The 17,704-nt window shown below is 45.1% G+C and overlaps 1 protein-coding gene and 1 pseudogene across 1 annotated transcript in view; one reads left to right on the top strand and one right to left on the bottom strand.

Moving 5' to 3' along the window:
- The window catches only part of LOC123047550 (protein NRT1/ PTR FAMILY 5.10), an 11,860-nt gene extending 7,576 nt beyond the window's left edge, over window positions 1-4,284 (bottom strand). Inside the window, exons 1-2 of the mRNA XM_044471136.1 lie at window positions 4,002-4,284; window positions 3,685-3,902 (exon numbers count right to left, since the gene is read on the bottom strand). Of these exons, the coding sequence (XP_044327071.1) occupies window positions 3,685-3,902; window positions 4,002-4,134 (351 nt within the window). The 5' untranslated portion in view covers window positions 4,135-4,284. The remainder of the gene's footprint in view (window positions 1-3,684; window positions 3,903-4,001) is intronic.
- A 7,731-nt stretch (window positions 4,285-12,015) lies between these two features.
- LOC123047551 (protein NRT1/ PTR FAMILY 5.10-like) lies at window positions 12,016-17,487 on the top strand (annotated as a pseudogene).
- The last annotated feature ends 217 nt before the right edge of the window (window positions 17,488-17,704 follow it).

The raw sequence follows: 17,704 nt of genomic DNA on the forward strand, positions 1-17,704 counted from the left end.
GTAGATGCTTTATGATTTGTGAATGCCACATGTCATCTATCAGGATGGGTCTCACCTGCTAACCCGTGAGACCTGGTCTCATAGAATTATTTTCTGGATGTGTGCATGTGACCATTTGACAGGCTAGGGGCCAGATGCGGTGACAGCTAGTAAAAGAGCAGCCCATGTGGCCCAGAAAGTAGACCGTCATTGATGAAGAAATGCATGGATGAACCGGGTACATACGAATGCACTTTAGAAAATACATTTCTAAATGCTAAAAAATCTGAAAAAGGTTGCACGGGTACGTCTCCATGTTCTAGGTGTGTGCATAAAGTTTGACGGAAAAATAACTTTTTTATGGTCTGTGCAAAAAAGTCAAAAATTGTGTCATGGAACTCTATTTAGAAGCACTGAAATTTGACTTTTTTGCAGAACGGAAACACCATTTTTTCACAAAACTTTGTGCCTCACACACACATTTGCGAGTATGCATGAAATTTTATTTTGAATTTCTTGACATTTTAAAACGTGCTTAAAATGCATGTTTTGAGAAGTGGGTGCATATGCCCATGCGTGTAGGACGTGCCCATTCGTCAATGATGGCCTATGTGCAGATGTGTAGTCTGAAAAATGGTTGTGCATTGCATGGGTTTTAGTCCCACCTTGATGTTGGGAGTCTAGTTTATAAGGTTGAGCTCATGTGGTGTTCTAAATACTAGAAATGAACATACATGTTGTTAAACCACACAAATAGTGTGTGTGCTCGTGTGAATATACGCGGATTGATATGCGCCTTAAGAAATTGTGTTTGTTTTTACCCACTCGAAGAGAGCCAGATTTTTCATTTAAAATTGTTTATTTATTTATTTCATGTGCCTGCTGATTATTAAAAGGGAGGAAATTAGTCCCCTGAGATGGATACTTCTACTGTATATTATGCTTGGGCTATCCTCTCCTAATATGGTCTCGATAAGATACACTTAGTTCCTTCTGATCCATAGGCATGTTCAGCTCGCTCCAGAACTTGTCAAACAGTAGAAGCGATGCGTGGCAGCCCTTTGGTACACAGTATTGGTGGTTACATATCCATGGGTCCGCCCATCTAAGTTGGCTGAGATTTTATTATGTCTAAATAAACTCGAAAAGTGAAACTTGCACTTTTCAACAGACTCAACTGAAGTTGCATCTAATAGAATTCCAGTTAACTTACGATTAGCAAAACCATATGTTCGGACATAATCATGATCCTCCTGAAATTAACTTTTTGATGACCTTAGGGACCAAAAGGCCCCCAATTTCAATTGCTTGAAACTGACAATACAATCAACATCCTGCCCAGCTTAACCAAACTGAAAAAAGCAAATAGGTAGTGCCAAGTGCACAACAATTGTCGGCAACGACACTCATAGTCAGTAACATGGGCAGGTTCGAAGGCCCTCGCCCACACGGGCACGACATGGGGCACCTCAGCATCATGCACTTTGGGCCATCCCATCATAAGGCAGTTATCCAAGCGTTGGGCACACCACCTCAATATGATGACATTACATCCACTACCGTCTGGCAAATCTTACATGAACATCGGCGCCTACACATACCTGGCATCCAAGCCTTGTATACTCACCACTTGAGTGAGCGGGTCTTTACTCTTGAATTGTAGAGACGAATAAGCATCATTTTTTACTCTTGAATTGTTTGTGATTGATCTAGTAGTAATCCTACATATCCCATGTACTGGTGTCATACTGACATACCAAAATCTAGCACAAATAAGTTATAACTATTTTGAATTACGGTATGCATTCTTCCAAATGTAAAAATATATTGACATATAAGGAAAGCGGAGAGCATGCAAGCAGTACAGACATTCTAGACCATATTATTCAAGGGTCAATCATCACTTAATTTAGGAGTAAGTAAGGTGTTATTCCAGTGACATTTAAGAAAAGTTCATACACATTTCGGTGTAACGTTCGACCTGTCGTTAATTACACAACTAGCTCAAGTTACACACATCATCCACAGCAGAAATATTGTACACTTGCCTATTGTCAACATCGATGTCACAGTGAAACGTACGAGCCATGAGATCAACCTACAGTTCCACTGATTGCGCTCAAGGACTGGATTTTAAAGCAATGAGTTTGACGTGACAAGGCCGTGGCCTACTCTACTGTAGAGTGCTTGTCCGTTGCGTCAAAATTAAGAAAAGTCTTACGAAACCAACGGTTTGATGGATGACCACTAGATGTAGTCCTTTCAAACATGTACCTGATGCTAGGTTTAAAGAAGGGTTGGACGTGCTTTTCTACGCAGTTGAAGTTGTTGGCTTTTCATAAATTTTCTACTCCATGGATTTCTAAATATAAGGTGTATTAGTCTTTGAAAAGTCAAACATATTTATGTTTGACCAATTTTGTTGTCAAATATATCAATATCCATAATATCTAATTGGTATCATTAGATTTGTCATGAAATGAATTTTCATATTTTATTTATTTAGTATTGTGGATGTCGATGTTTTCAGCTCTGAGCATGGTCCAAGTTAAATAAATTTCACTTTTTAAAAAACACATAGACCTTGTATTTTGAAACTAAGGGAGTATTTGGTTTGACGAATGAGGGACATGATGAAGTGTGTTTATTTATTTATAATGTGGTGTTTTAGTTGCCCTTTCGTGAGGTGATTCTGTATTATTTGCTAATCAACTCATACATATGTGGAGAATTTTTCTACATCGGTGGTTGCATGTATTATACTCCTTGTATTTTGATATATCGGTGTTACAATATCACATATTGGTGTTTCTTTTTTATAGTTGATGGGAGGTTGCACGTAACTGATATGTTTTTATAGGCCGGTTGTTGTCGATTGGTTTGAAAATTCGTTGGCCTTGTCAAAATGTGAACCAAATCCAAAATTGAATAACTCGTTTGAATGGGAGAGCTCCAAAATTGAGGAGCATAGTGAATTAAAAGAATTACTCGTGCTACAATATAACATATTGGCATTCCTTTTTTCTATATACCCTCGTTATTTGAGGAGCATAGTGAACCGAATCCAAAATTAAATAACTCATTTGAATGTAATATAACATATTGGCATTTCTTTTTTCTATATACCTTCATTATTTGAGGAGCATAGTGTACTGAATCCAAAATTAATTAACTCATTTGAATGGCACTCATTATTTATTTTTCTCCGGAATATGGGTAGAGACTTTGTGTGAGTTTTTGCCTGTGGTGATGTGCAAGAAAATATGCATTGTGCATACCCTTAATAGAAGAATATGTGTTGCGAACCAACATATGGTTGAATGGTTAGGAGGACAACAATATCCCCAGCTCAGCAGAGTTCAAAATCCTAGTGCTCGTCCTGAATTTATTTCAAGATTTCTGACGATGCACGTTCAGTGGGAGGACACGTTCCTGTCGACTACGATGCGTTTGTGGTGACTTCGTCAATCTAGAGATTATATGTCGGCTAGTCTCTCGAAGGTGCTTATAGGGGTATGGTATGCGTGTATGTTCATAGAGATGAGTGTATGCGCGTATATATGCGCATGCGTCTCTGTACTGTGTTCTAAAAGAAAAAGAATATGTGTTGTGCATCCAGGGTTGGTAATTGGTATTCCTCAAGCAGCAATCAGGACGAGTCTAATAAAAAAAGATGGCATCGTGATTAAATTCCTTGATTATTACCAGGACGTAGAGGGTGCAGGCGAGGATGATGGACCAGTAGCGCCCCAGCCAGGAGTCGGCGACGAAGGCGCCCAGCAGCGGCATGAGCCTGGCCGTCCCCGTCCAGACGTTCACCGCCGCGGCCGCCTCCGCGTTGGAGTGGCCAAGCGGCCCTGTCATGTACGTGATCAAGTTCGCCGACACGCCGTAGTAGACGAAACTGCCGGCGCCCTCCACCACTGCGTACGCGGTATGCACCGCTACCTTGTTAGCTATGTCCGATATAAAACTGGATCGAGTAAAGAGTTTGCTCTCGGATTAGGATATGCAGTGCATACCGGCGACGAAGATGGCGGAGCGCCACCCGCCGGAGGTGGCGCGGTAGACGGGGCGGCCGCGGAAGTCGGAGACCCCGGCCAGTGGCTCCTCCTTGCCCTCGAGAAAGGGAGCCTCGGCGTCCACCACTGCCATTATTTCCTAGCTTGCTTTGCAAATTTAGCTTAAGCCTTGTTAGCGATATATATCATCGTGGGTAGTTTGTTTCTGTCAAGGAGCAGTTCATGTTGCCGGACGGACTAGGCCGCTGTGACTGTGATGCTGCACTCTACTAGTACTCACATTGGTTTCCATGTCCATCGGCACCATGCCGGTACGTTCTTGCTCCGTTTTCATCCACACAAATACTCTCGCGTCTCCATCAGTCGCTCAGAGACAGCTTGCTTCTCATCTCATCCATCCCTCAGACGTGTCGATATATTACTCTGTGCCTTCTCTCTCAAAAAAAAAGAAGATATATTACTCGGTGAAACAGTGCATGAAAAGACAGAAATCTATTATAAGCTACTCCCTCCGTCCCACAATATAAGAACGTTTTTGACACGTGTAAAAAATGTTCTTATATTGTGGGACTGAGGGAGTATTCGCCATAGGTGAACAGTAGTTATTTCCCCGCCAAAAAAAAGAGTTATTCTGCACGTCCTTATTTTAGCACCAGAGTTTACATCACATAAATTTTATCTTAGATGTAAGTCAAGATAAATGGAAGGAAAAGTATATACTAGATATAATTTTTTTGTTTGCCGACGTAAAACTGCAACCGAAAACACCACGTAGAATATGCATAACAACGAATTTGTGTGGTATGACTCGTATCATGCGTTTCTTATGACGATTTTTGAGTTGTAAGTTGACATGAAGCATACGTAACTTGTGTAACCATAAATTATGGATGTCACGGCTTAAAAAAAACCATGGGTGCAAAATACTTTCTCTTTTTTTAGTTTGCATATAACTTTGCGGGTTGTTTTTTTGTAATAATCTGTGTCTTCCTATTTTCCTACCGACTCTTTCCAAGTTTGTCCCTAAAATTCTGTTTTCCATGCACCCTCTCGTAATTAGTTATATGCCATGCGAGGAGACCCAATCAAACGTGATGCATTTAGAGTGTGCAATTGTGCTATCTTAGAAGTAACCCATAAGATAAATGTTGAGGTGGAGAGAGAAATTATTTGAAATGACTTGTCATCTCTTAGCATGAGATCTCTCAACACATATTTAGGTATATATAGTTAATTGTTAGATAGCACTAAGAGAGAATACGTGTATTTTTATTTCCATCTCTAAATTATTGAAAAAAATAAGATATGGCTTCTTTATCAACCAATATACATTCCCTTGTTGGGGGCACAAGATTTTAGAACCATACACAAGAAGCAAAAATTTGTCCACACGATGGTGTTGGAGCATGGATAATCTAGGTGCAAATGTTTGCCCCGTTTTGCTTGATCACCACCTACCTATGCACATATGGGCCTTCGATGTATAGACGGTGATCACCTTGTTGTTGACCATTTCCCTCGTGATTCCTTTGTCAAAATGTTTACTGGCTACCAGTTCAAAGAACAAGTTTACTGGCTACCAAGGTGGTGTCGCTGTCTGGAAATTTCAGCCATTTTATTTTTCAACGCTGGAATTCATACGACGTACACACATTTATTCATTGAGCTACAAACTTACGGCAGGTTTGCTACGGAATTTACTTACAAGGTTACGTGTATGGCCACGGAGAAATCAGTGGAAGCCTTCTATATGTTAAGCATATTCGATGCATTAAAGACTTGATGTGAATGTGCACGGTGCACAAATAAGGAGCAGGCTAACCTACAATGCAAGTGCTGGGTGATAAACAGAAAGCTGGCCAGCTAGATAACTGCTCCAACATCAGTGGAACAGTCCCTAATTAAGCCAAACATAACACAACCGGTCATTGCCGACTAATTCCCATCATACACTACTCGAAATAGGCTTTCACCCTGTTTTATAAATAAAACAACCACCAAGTCCATCATACACTACTTCAGATATGCAAAATAAATAATCTCTCTCTCTCTCTCCATCAAATTTTGAGTATGTGCGAACATGGTGATAAATTTCGAGCAGTTCCAAACATGATAATTAGAATCAGGGCAAACGACAATTTTCTCTGGGTGCGTGCGTGCGTGTGCGTGTGTTGATGATAATTAGAAAAGGAGGTTGATCCACGGCCTCTGAGCGATGCATGCACCCATTTTTTAGTTATTCACAAAGATCTTACATGGTAATACATCAGTTAGTTTGAAGCCATCATCTTAGCAACATTTGTCGCTGCTCCTATCCACTTGATGAAGGGGTGCCGATAATTTGAGCCTAACATATAAACCTAGAGGCCCCAACCAAGCCGCGTTGCTGGCGCACACACCGATCCGGCGCACTCACAGAGGCCGCCGCCGTCGTCTTCCACCGATCCATCTTCAGAGCAGACACTGACACATCGACTTTGTCATGCCTGTCGTTGACGCTACCACGGCGCCAGACAATACCACCATGCCATGGAGATCCGTCGTCGGCTTTGCGGTAGATGTAACACCGCCCCTTCTCTAGTCCCTTCAACCATCACTTGCTCCAAAACGATGCCACTAGGAGGGAGAACAACACCAAAGGCGTTGTCATCATCCGATCAGGCAGACCCAGATCTAGGGTTTTCCCCGAAGCATCCCGAGCATGATGACGCAAACTGCAACGACGATGCCTCAACAAGGAAACGATATCGGAGACGGTGCCATCGTCTTCCATGACCGCAGTCGACGCGATTTTCATCGGCAGTCGCGCCACCAGGCCGTGCGCCGCTGGCGTCGTTGGTCCCTTCAACCAGAGGAAACTCCAGAAACGATGCCCTCAAGAGGGACTACGATGAAGAAGCACCACGATTTCTTGATCTCAATGAGATCTAAGGTTTCCCCCGGAGTTGCCCGCGGTGTCAAGGACCCGTACAAGGGTTGAATCCCGGCGTGATCAGAAGAAACCATCAAGACCGCCCAATTGCCGACGTGCCGCACCCGCCACCGTGCCGTCTGCAACCCGGTGACCATGGCCGATGGCCAGCCACCGGACATCATGGACACGTCTAGTCACCAGCCATGGCCAGATCTGGCCGAAGCCAACGACCCCATCCTGGTCATGGCCGCAAGCACCGAATCTCCCCGATCTGGACGGAGAGTGCCGCCACAAGACGAACCTTGACCTCCACTGTCGACCACCGCTCGCCGAGTCCCGTCGCCATACGCCCAGATGCGCATCAAACCAGGACGCCGCCAGGCGCCACCAGGTCATGTCGCCCCCAGAGCAAGGGAAGGCCGCGAGAGATGGGCTCCGCCGCTGCCTTCAACTACACGGGCTTCGCCCGGCGGCGGCGGGTGGGGAGAGAGGGATGGCGGCGACCGAGAGGTGCGGGGTCGATCTTAAAAGAGATTTTCACTTCCCGGCCTCTCAAAAAATGTCACATAGATACTTGGTCTTCTTCTTCCCTTCTCCTTTCTCTCTTTGACATTTTATCACTTATCTTCCTCATAGCTTGTTCGCCGTATCTCTTATCGTGGGGATCCAAGATAACTGCCGGTTGGCTGATCCTTGTCACGGAGCAGTTCCGATTGCTCGTTCGACTAGATCGCTTCGACACCGACGCTGCACTATACCGCTACCTAGTGCTCGTATGCACAGTTTCAATGCCCCATCAGCATCAGGTACGTACTTGCTCCTTTTCATCCACACATATTTTCATGTCTTCATCTATCACTCAGGCTCGTAGACTCCTTTGTCATCTAACTACTCAGACGTGTCGATAAATTACTCTGCTAAAATGCACATCAAAAGACGGAGAGATCCGGAGTTAGAACCATATTTTTTTCCCCAAAGGTATATATGTGGGAATAAATGGGATTTTGGAACCATATAGCAGAGACTTGGGTGATCTGCTTACTGGTTACTCTCAGGCTGCTCAAGTTACACCCTCCTGCAACAAAATTAATATAAGAGTATATGCAAAATTTGTACACACTTGGGTGAAGTCGCCGCCCCCTTAGGGCCATGGGGGTGCGGTGGATCCTTGCCTTTAATGGTGGGAGGGCTCTGTTTTTAGATGTTTCTTCGAGATTTGTTAGGATTTGTGTCCTGCTCAGGAAGACAAGACGACGACGGCTCTCTGGAGATGGAATAAGGTTCTCCCCGCCTAGCCCCATTCCGATGGTGCGTTTAGCATCGTCAGTAGGCATGTGGAGATATGTCTCCAACGGATCTGTCTTCGGTGGATTTGCTCAGGTCTGGCCGCCGTTCTCTATTTTCGTGTGTCTTTAGGTTGGAACCTTCCGATCTACGCTAATTTTCATCGGTTGCGGTTGCTGTTCTGGTGCACTGGTCCTATAAGGTCTTAGCACGATGATTTCCCAGCTGCCTACTATAACAAGTTTTGCCTGACTCTTGTAGTCGTCGCTAGCTGGTCTACGAATCTAGATGTAATTTCTACTATTTCCGGTGTTCGTTGTACTGTCATGATTGAAGATGAATAAATCGAAAGTTCTCCCGCAAAAAAAACCTTGAGTTTATTGTACCCATGATGGTGGAAGATTTTACAATCATTTAGTAAAAGTGGGTTAGCTAAAAATAAGCCCTTGAAATTTGAAACAACATATCTATTTTTCGCCCAAATCACCGAAAGCATTGCTTAATGGGCTGGCCCAGATCAAAGTTCATTTCTATGTTATGGGTGTTTCTGTCAATTTTCTTCTGTTCTTTTATTGTTGGTTTTCCGCCTTTTCCTTTTTCGTTACTTATTGTTATTTTATTTATTTAAATTTTTATATTTTCGTTTTACAAATTTTCCATTTTTCGATTTTTTGTTCTTTTCCATAACATATGATTTTTTTGAACGCATGGACTTTTTTTAATTCATGAACACATTTTTAAATTAATGAATGTTTCTAAAAAGTTGTGAATGTTTCTAAAAATCATGAACTTTTTACAAAATCATGAATGTTTTTAAAAAACTGTGAATGTTTTTAAAAAACTGTGAATGTTTTTGTGAGAAATAGAGTTATTGAGGCAGCCATATAGGACCCTGCGTGAGTGTTTTAGTAGCTACTAGTCATGCCCGCCCGGCGGCACGCCGCGCCCCGTCGATACATCATGTGTACATGTTGGAATTTTGCAAACGAAGAACAATTACACATTATAATTTTCGCTAACATATATTGACCGAAAAGTTTCCGTTATTCAGCTTAGTTAACTATATTAATTCAATGCATTATTAAAACACTATTGGTTACTGAGAAAAAAAATGAAAGAAGAACTGTCCATTAACTTCCAAAGGTGTAGCGGATCATCCTTAAAACAATCTGCTTTTGTAGGAACCTCTTCTTGCGCAACACCAATTTTCTTTGATACTTGCAACAGAATATTTAGCAAGGAGCAGGTATTATATAAGAAAGCTAACTTGGTAAGACGACAACTCTATACATTATGTGGCAGAGGAATGATTGTACGCCCGAAAAGGAGAGAAACTTCATTAATTATATTCATGATGCATGGCTGAATACCCAAGCCCCTATTTCCGGGGATGTTTTTGCTTCGACGTTTCGCCACATGGCCGATGGGGACTGGGGGGGCCTATGGAGTATGGACACCTGCATTTGTTTGGGAGGCTGGGGGGTAGAAATCGCATGTGGCTGTAGGCCTTTGGTGAAATTTTTCTTAACGTGTGTAGTGATTTTGTTGGTGCGGTTAGGGATTTTGGGTGTGTGTGGGCCATCGTGGTTCGTTGACCCGGTGTTCTAAGGTTTCTTCGGTGGTTATGTACGTGTACGGGCCTCCTTCCCTTTCCTGGGCTGCGCGTGCCCTTTGATCGACGTGTGGTGGGCTGCACCAGCTTTTTGGAAACCTCCGACCGTGTGACGTAGAGACTCCTGATGTTTTTTTGTCGGCACCGCTTCGATCGTTTACTCTAGGGCCCGCTGTTGCTTCTGATCGGTTGTCGCTAAAATCGTGGGCGGTTGATCGCTATCCACACAAAATATTTTGGTTCTCTCTCCGACGATTGCTCCTCATCTAAGCGTCTCTCTGGAAGGATTCCATCAAATCCGTGCATGGCTCAACCACCCCTTCGCCGCCATATGCGCCTATGAAGCTGTGGCTATAGTCGGGTGTACGAGTTACCGTCTAGGGTAGGCCACTGGCGTACCGCGGAAGGGATCAGGGTGTGGTCGCGGTGAGCCTCTAGCAGGCGACGTACCGCGGAGGAGCTGCAACGCCGTCACCACACTGTGGAGGCTGCTGCTGGTGCTCATGAGTGTCGCCATAGCCATCTGACCGAGGCTTCCTCCGGTCTGAGTCGTGTTGCTCGAGCGGGAGTGACGCCGGTGCCGCGGTGCGGTATCTATGGCAAAAGAAGCAATGGCCACCATGGAGCAGTGGTGGCATGTCCAGTCTGCCGCGGCTTCCAGCTGACGGCTGTTGCATCGACCTCGCACTTGCCGTTGGCACTTCGATGTCTCCCGTCCGCGTCTTGACCCTGGGGAACTGTCGCCTTGGGTAGGTTAGCGCTACACAAGGAGGGGCTGCAACTGTAACTCCGCCTCTGCATGAACCGCTCGATGGCGAGCGCACGATGGTCGTGTGCTGATCGCTCTCTTGGCAATGCACCTTGCTGCCCCGGCCTGCATGCTGCTGCGTCACCTACGTTCGCAGGAGTAGTTGAGTGCTGCTGCATGGTGGTGGCCTGGTAGGTATGTGGGCTTGGTCCGTGCTCTCTCTCTCTCTCTCTCTCTCTCTCTCTCTCTATATATATATATATATATATATATATATATATATATATATATATATATATATATATTATGCATCTCCCCAGGCGAGCAGGCGCTTTCAAGATCAAGAGAGAAAAGGTCCTTGCATAAATGGTTTTTGCTTTTGGTGACATGATTTTGTACTAATACTTTAGGCATTAGCACATGTATAATACTGGTTTTGACTCTATGAAGTGTCCCATACATAGTGTGTCTGTGTTTGAAGCGGAACTGGTTCTTTCTGGGCAGCTCAGCAGGAATAGGGTGTGTTTCATCACCATCAGCTAGCGATCCAGGACATGGTACTAAACTGCTACTAAATTCACAAGAGGGAGCATTTCAATAAAAAAAATCTAGCAATGGTTTATAATATCATGCATATATGTATGATGTATCAACAGTTCTTTTTAGTTCTACTTCATACCAAAAAATGAATTTGCAATGTCTGAACAAATATGAAGTATAAAATTATATTATGAAAGGGAATTGTTTGATTTTCAAAACTAATGAGCTTGGACCTGCTTACAACACGTATTCATCAGTTAACTGCACTTCTTTGGGGTAATTACACTTTCAAATCTCCATAAGAGGGCAGAAACACTACTCTTCTCGAGATGATCTCAATCATTTGGACAGGCTCCACACTTCCCGTGCCAATTTATATGTTTTAAATTGCACTTCACTTCAGAGAGCGTTCACCAGTTAACTGAAACTTTTTCTGTTCTACTCCCTCCGTTCCTAAATAATTGTCTTTCTAGAGATTTTAACAAGTGACTACATACGGAGTAAAATGAGTGAATCTACACTCTAAAACATGTCTACATACATCCGTAGGTTGTAGTCCATTTGAGATGGCTAGAAAGACAATTATTTGGGAACGGAAGGAGTAATTTTTACTCCAGTTAGTGTCATTGGACTAAGGCCACTCTGGAGAGGTAACATTAGCACAACTGATGGTTGGTTTTTCTCCCCTGTTGACATGTATCTCCTTTCTTTAGATGTGAATACATCAATAGAATAAGGGATTTCTAATATTACTGTCTTACAGAGTTCACAGATTATTGGAGCTTTTTGCAGCTATGGAAATCTGACCAGACACTATTCAGTCTTATCTCTGAGTTGAAGATATGAAGTGTAAATGTTCAGATATGTAATTTGCCAGCGATACATGCAGTGGTGAAGGTCGGTGTCATCATTGCCTACTACGGCGTGTCGGCAAACCTGATCACGTACCTGACGGGGCCGCTCGGCCAATCCAACGCGGCGGCGGCCACGGCAGTGAACGTCTGCACGGGGACGGCCAGGCTCATGCCGCTGCTGGGTGCCTTCGTCGCCGACTCCTGGCTGGGCCGCTACCGCTCCATCATCCTCGCCTGCACCCTCTACGTCATGGTAACTAAGGAAATCACCATGCTACCAATTTGGGTTAGCTTGTCTTAATGGCTGCTTGGGAAACGACGCATGGACGTACAATATACACATATTCAGGCACATGACAAAAACCGGTGCTACGAAATTACTTCAATGAAAACGTTGACTCGTTACAAATAAGATAATCCACCTTGATACTCCCTCCATCACAAAATTCTTGTCTTAGTTTTGTCTAGATACGGATGTATCTAATACTAAAACATGACTTGATACATCCGTATTTAGACAAATCTAATACAAGAATTTTGGGACAGAGGGAGTAGTATAAACAGAACGTCAAACCTAGAATTACTGTCCCCGACCTCTCTCCTCCGAGGCGGCGGCGCGGAGTCCCCGTCCGCATCGCCCTCAATCCTCCCCCTCCATCGCCTCCCACCAAGGTTTTGGATCCCAAGTGAACATTTTTTCTCGAGGGGCACCGGAATTTCCGGTTACCATGGTAACCGCGAAATACCGGAAAAAATTCGGACGAAATTTGAAATTAAATTTTGAATTCAAATTTTTTGTGATCAATATAGATAAGGGTTTAACTTCAAAAGATATTATCTACGTCCTCTTGGCGTAGTGGCTGTTCAAGCTGAACTGCACCTCTTTTGCTAAAAGGTCGCGAGTTCGACCCCCGGCCACTCCAACAAATTTCTATCTTTTTTAACTTTTGCATATCAAAAGGAAATTAAAAAGAGTGGTTCAATATTCGAACCCGTGACGCGCAATTGGGGAAACGCTGGCGTTGCCACTAGGCCACGACCACTCATGTTAATATAGAAGAGATCTCCTCTATTTAACTATAGCCTGAGCGTTTGAATTCAAAATTTTCAAATTTTTCGAGATTTTTTGCCCGGTATGAGTGTTTCTCGAGGGGGGGCGATAAACGCGGTAACCGGGCGAGATCGCGAAATTTCGCTCGGTTACCAAAACAGTGCCTCCCACTACCGCCGCCGTCGCTGAGGACGTCGCGGGGCGAAGCCCCTGCGGTGAGGCGGCGGCGGCACAGTCCTCGACCGGCGTTAATGCGTGGGGGCAGCGGCGTCCATCTCCCTCCTCCTTCAACGGCAGTACGCAGCGGGTTGGCGGTGGCCAGGAGATCTCCGACGGCGTGTTTGGCGGATGAGATTTTGGCTGCGATGAGATTTGATCTGGGCTCGAGGGGTTTAGATCGAGATCCACTGCGGCTGCGCCTCGTCTCGACAATGGCAAGAGGACATCCCCCCGGGTAATCATCGCGGCACGAGGACGCCCGGGTCTCTTGGCCCGGGCATGGTGGTGGTGGTTGCCTTCTCCACCGAAGGCGGTTGGCCAGGCTGGTAGTGACGGATCTTGGATCCCACTATTAGCACTAGCGGCGAGTTGGGGAGACATAGTCGTCGGTGAAATCCGAGGCGACTCCGGTCATGGCGGGCGATGGCGGCGTCTACGTCGTTACCTTGATGAAGGCATCGTCAAGCAACTATCATCAACTTGCTCGTGCCGCTCCGCTCTCCTAAGATCATCAGATCGGACGATGGCGGCGCTGCGGTGTCGTGTTCCCTATTAGGGGCATCGTTTGTGGAGCGGCGCCGGATGGAAGAGCGTGAGGTGGTGTGGCGTGCCTTCTCTTGCGTCGACGACGGCGGGTCTCGGCGGCATGGAGCAGCGGGGTCTCGCTGGTGGGCGTGTGAGGATGGACGAGCGCAGGATGGTGGCGTTGTCTGGCGTCGTGGTGGCGTCAACGACAGCTAGACCGAGCAAGGTAGATGCAGCAGTACATCACTGAAGATGGATTGATGGCAGGTGGTTGCGGCCTCATACCCGGCAGGCGTCCTGGTTGAGGAGTGCGTCTGACTGGTGGGTGCCCCATACCTGGCAGGCGTCCTGGTTGGGACCTCAGGTCTTAGATGTTAGGTTTGGCTGCAAGGTCTGTTTGGTATTAGGCCCAAACTATCAGCATCCCTACATCAACTGGATAGGAGTAGCGACAGATGTTGCTTAGACGGTGGCTTTAATTACTGTTGTCTGACTTTGTAAGGTTTTGTGTGAATAATTAATAAAGTGGTTGTATGCCGTTCAGATGCAGAGGCCGGGGTCCTCCTTCTTTTCTAAAAAGAAAACTAGAATTACCTGTTCATCCTGTTTGGTTTGATAGGCTTGTCTTAATTTCAAATTAATGCACCAGCACCGTACAGTTGAGTAGGCCACTACTTGACATGTCAAACTCGTCTATTTAAAAAACCAGTCGACCTAATTAATCATGCTCAACCCTCTTTACTCCTGCACAAGAAAAGATCCCTTTTCTCTTTCTTCCGTCGGCATTGCGCGGTCCGCCCCATCTTCGATGGTCTTTGGACCATGAAGGTGCGGAGGACCTCGGCGCCTCGTGGGCGGGAGAGAGCCCATTCTTGTTCTTGTTATGTTCATCAACTTGGTTGTCATGTGTGACGGTGGTGATGTCCCTCCGTTGGAATAATGTCTCCCACGTTCCATCTCCATTCCCATGTTGCATCTAGCATAGTGGGAGGGCGTGTCAAGGTGTGTCTTGTCGGATTTCATGGGATTCGACCGGTGCTGGTCTTCGGTGGATCTGTTCAGATTAGGTCTTGGTTCATCTTTGTTTTTGTGTTTACAAGTTTGGTCCTTCCCATCCATGACTTTCTCATAGACAATGGTTTCTCCTCTTGTGCACTAGTCATATGAGGCCTTAGCACAACGATTTTTCCGACTGTCTACTACAACAAGGTTTGCCCAGCTCTGGCGAGGGATGTGTGGTGTTGGCGGTGCGCCTTGGGCTCACTCCAATGCTTGTAGTGGTCGGTAGGTGGTCTACGAACCTAGTTGTAATTTTTATTACCTCTGCTTTGTACTGCCATCATTGAGCACGAATAGATTGGAAGTTTCTCGCAAAAAAATGAAAAAAAAAATCATGCTCGACCAAGGGCGACCCTGAGAGTAAACAGTGAAATGATGGTCAATTTCGATGTTCGAAACTCACGAGTAATACCTTTTTATGACAATCAATACCATGATATATTATAGTAGCAAATTGTACATGGTAGAGATACATGAGTTGACTACAACAATTACAAAAATAAAGTCTAAAAGAAACGAGCTAATCTTCGAGATCTTCAAACTCTTCTTCCATGACACAATCTTGTACTTTTCTGAAGGCAACCATAGAAACATAACAAAAGTATCAAACCAAAGACCTGTAGCTCACTATGACTAATACTTACTACTCCCTCCGTCCCACAATATAAGACATTTTTGTAAGCTTTGCAGGTTGAAACCAACTTCCAAAAATGTCTTGTATCGTGGGACAGAGGGAGTATGTTTTAGACCATGCATGCCTCTTTTTTTATTTACGGGAAGATGATGTATTCCGCTCATATGCTATATTAAATTGGATAAAATACATAAACACAGAAGACGAACACAAACACACGAAAAATATGTCAAACAACTAGTATACAAGTACTAGAAGTCTCCCGTAAGAAAAAAAAGCCCTAGACGTACATTAGCACACGAGGGCCTCCGACTTTCCTCTGCCGTCCCACCACCTGCCAATCCATGTTGTTCTGCCTTCTTCGTTGTCAGTACACACTATGCTAGCTAGTCGGCCCCAATTAACTTTAAGAAAATCTGTATCAATTGGGCGAGGTCATCAATGTCGCTATCAGACCTCATCTCGCCCAAGTTTGTACGAATTATTTACCCATGTTTGTAATTGGGCAATTTGCTCCAAACTGTATAGCAATATTTAAAAAAAATTGAATGTAGCTGTACCATAATCAACATAGTTTGAGATTATTAGTGATAGCTTTAAGTACGCCTTAGCTTTTAGTATGACTGCTAATATGTGCATTTCACACTAAGAAGTGCTTCTCGACCATTTATTCCACAAACACTCACAAGTGTAAACTACTCATCTACATGCAGGGCTATGGCATGATCACTCTAGCATCCACACTCCTGTCTCAGCGACCGTCTGCATCCCTTGACAAAGACTCCTCGTCTCCGCCTTTTTCGTTGGAGGTGTGCTTCTTCTATGTCTCCCTCTATCTCATCGCCCTCGCGCAGGGTGTCGGCAAACCTTGTGGCCTTGCCTTCGCGGCAGATCAATTCGACCCCAACCACCCTAGGGAGTTCACTGCCCGGAGCTCCCTCTTCAACTGGTGACACTTCTCCATAGCCATTGGGATCAGTTTCGCCGTCATCGTTGTCAGCTACATCCAGGAGAATCTTGGTTGGGGAATTGGCTTTGGCACGATCTGCGCCATCATGATTTGCGCTTTTGTCGTCTTTCTTCTTGGCATTCCCACCTATCGCCTCCATTTGCCCGTCACTGGCTCTGATAACCCTTTTGCTCGTCTTGGTCGTAGTGTCTTTGCACTTGCTAGGAACTCAAGCTTATGCGTCTGCGCTAAAAGACATCATCATGAAGATGAAGATGTCGCAACCAGCATGGAGGAGGCGCATTGCGTGCTACAACTACTGCCGATCTGGGCGGCATGCCTAGCTTATGGTGTGGTGATCGCGCAGATCATGACACTTTTTAACAAACAGGGACGCACCCTAGATCGTCATATTGGTGGGCTAGAGCTACCTCCGGCCACATTGCAGGCATTCTGGCCGGCAGCCGGCTTGCTGTTTGTGCCCATCTATGACCGTGTTCTAGTCCCGGCACTACGTTGCGCGACAGGCACCCCATCGGGGTTGACGCAGTTGCAGCGAGTAGGTACGGGCAGGGTTGTGTCAATGGTCGCCATGTGTGTTGCAGCATTAGTGGAGACCCAAAGGTTGGAGCTGGCATGGAAGACCAACCTGGTTGACAACGCCAGGGCGATGATACCGATGAGCTGGGCATGGTTGGTTCCACAGTATGTGATGACTGGGGTGGCCGACGTATTTGTGTTAGTCGGGATGCAGGAGTTCTTCTATGACCAAATGCCCAGTGAGCTTCGCAGGCTTGGGATAGCACTCTTCTATAGCGTGATGGGAATCGGCGGCTTCGTCAGCGGCGCTCTCATATCACTCATTGACCACATCACCCGCAGCGGTGGGGGTGAAAGCTGGTTCTCTGACAACCTCAATCGCGCCCACCTCGACTACTTCTACTGGTTGCTTGCTGGCCTAAGCGCCGTTGAGCTTGCGCTCTATATCTACATCACCAGAAGATATGTCTACAAGGAAAAGAGAGTCAGTTGAGAGTGACAACCTAGCACTAGCACTTGTACGCGTCGATCATATGATATGTTGTATGATCTGCAAATAAATTTTCACTCCATTGGACTATGGTCACTTATGTGATAATTGAAGAATGTATATCTTTGATTGGTTTATGAAACCAATTTCATATTTATTTTATTTATTGTGTTGAGAGGCACTTGGCTTTATAATAACCTTGATGGCATATGCCAGAAACCTACCATTTTTTCGTCTACTAAGAAACATTGTGACATAAGATGTACTATAAGCTGATTAAAGCC

The sequence above is a fragment of the Triticum aestivum genome, chromosome 2B, assembly GCF_018294505.1.
Source record: "Triticum aestivum cultivar Chinese Spring chromosome 2B, IWGSC CS RefSeq v2.1, whole genome shotgun sequence".
Lineage (NCBI taxonomy): Eukaryota > Viridiplantae > Streptophyta > Magnoliopsida > Poales > Poaceae > Triticum > Triticum aestivum.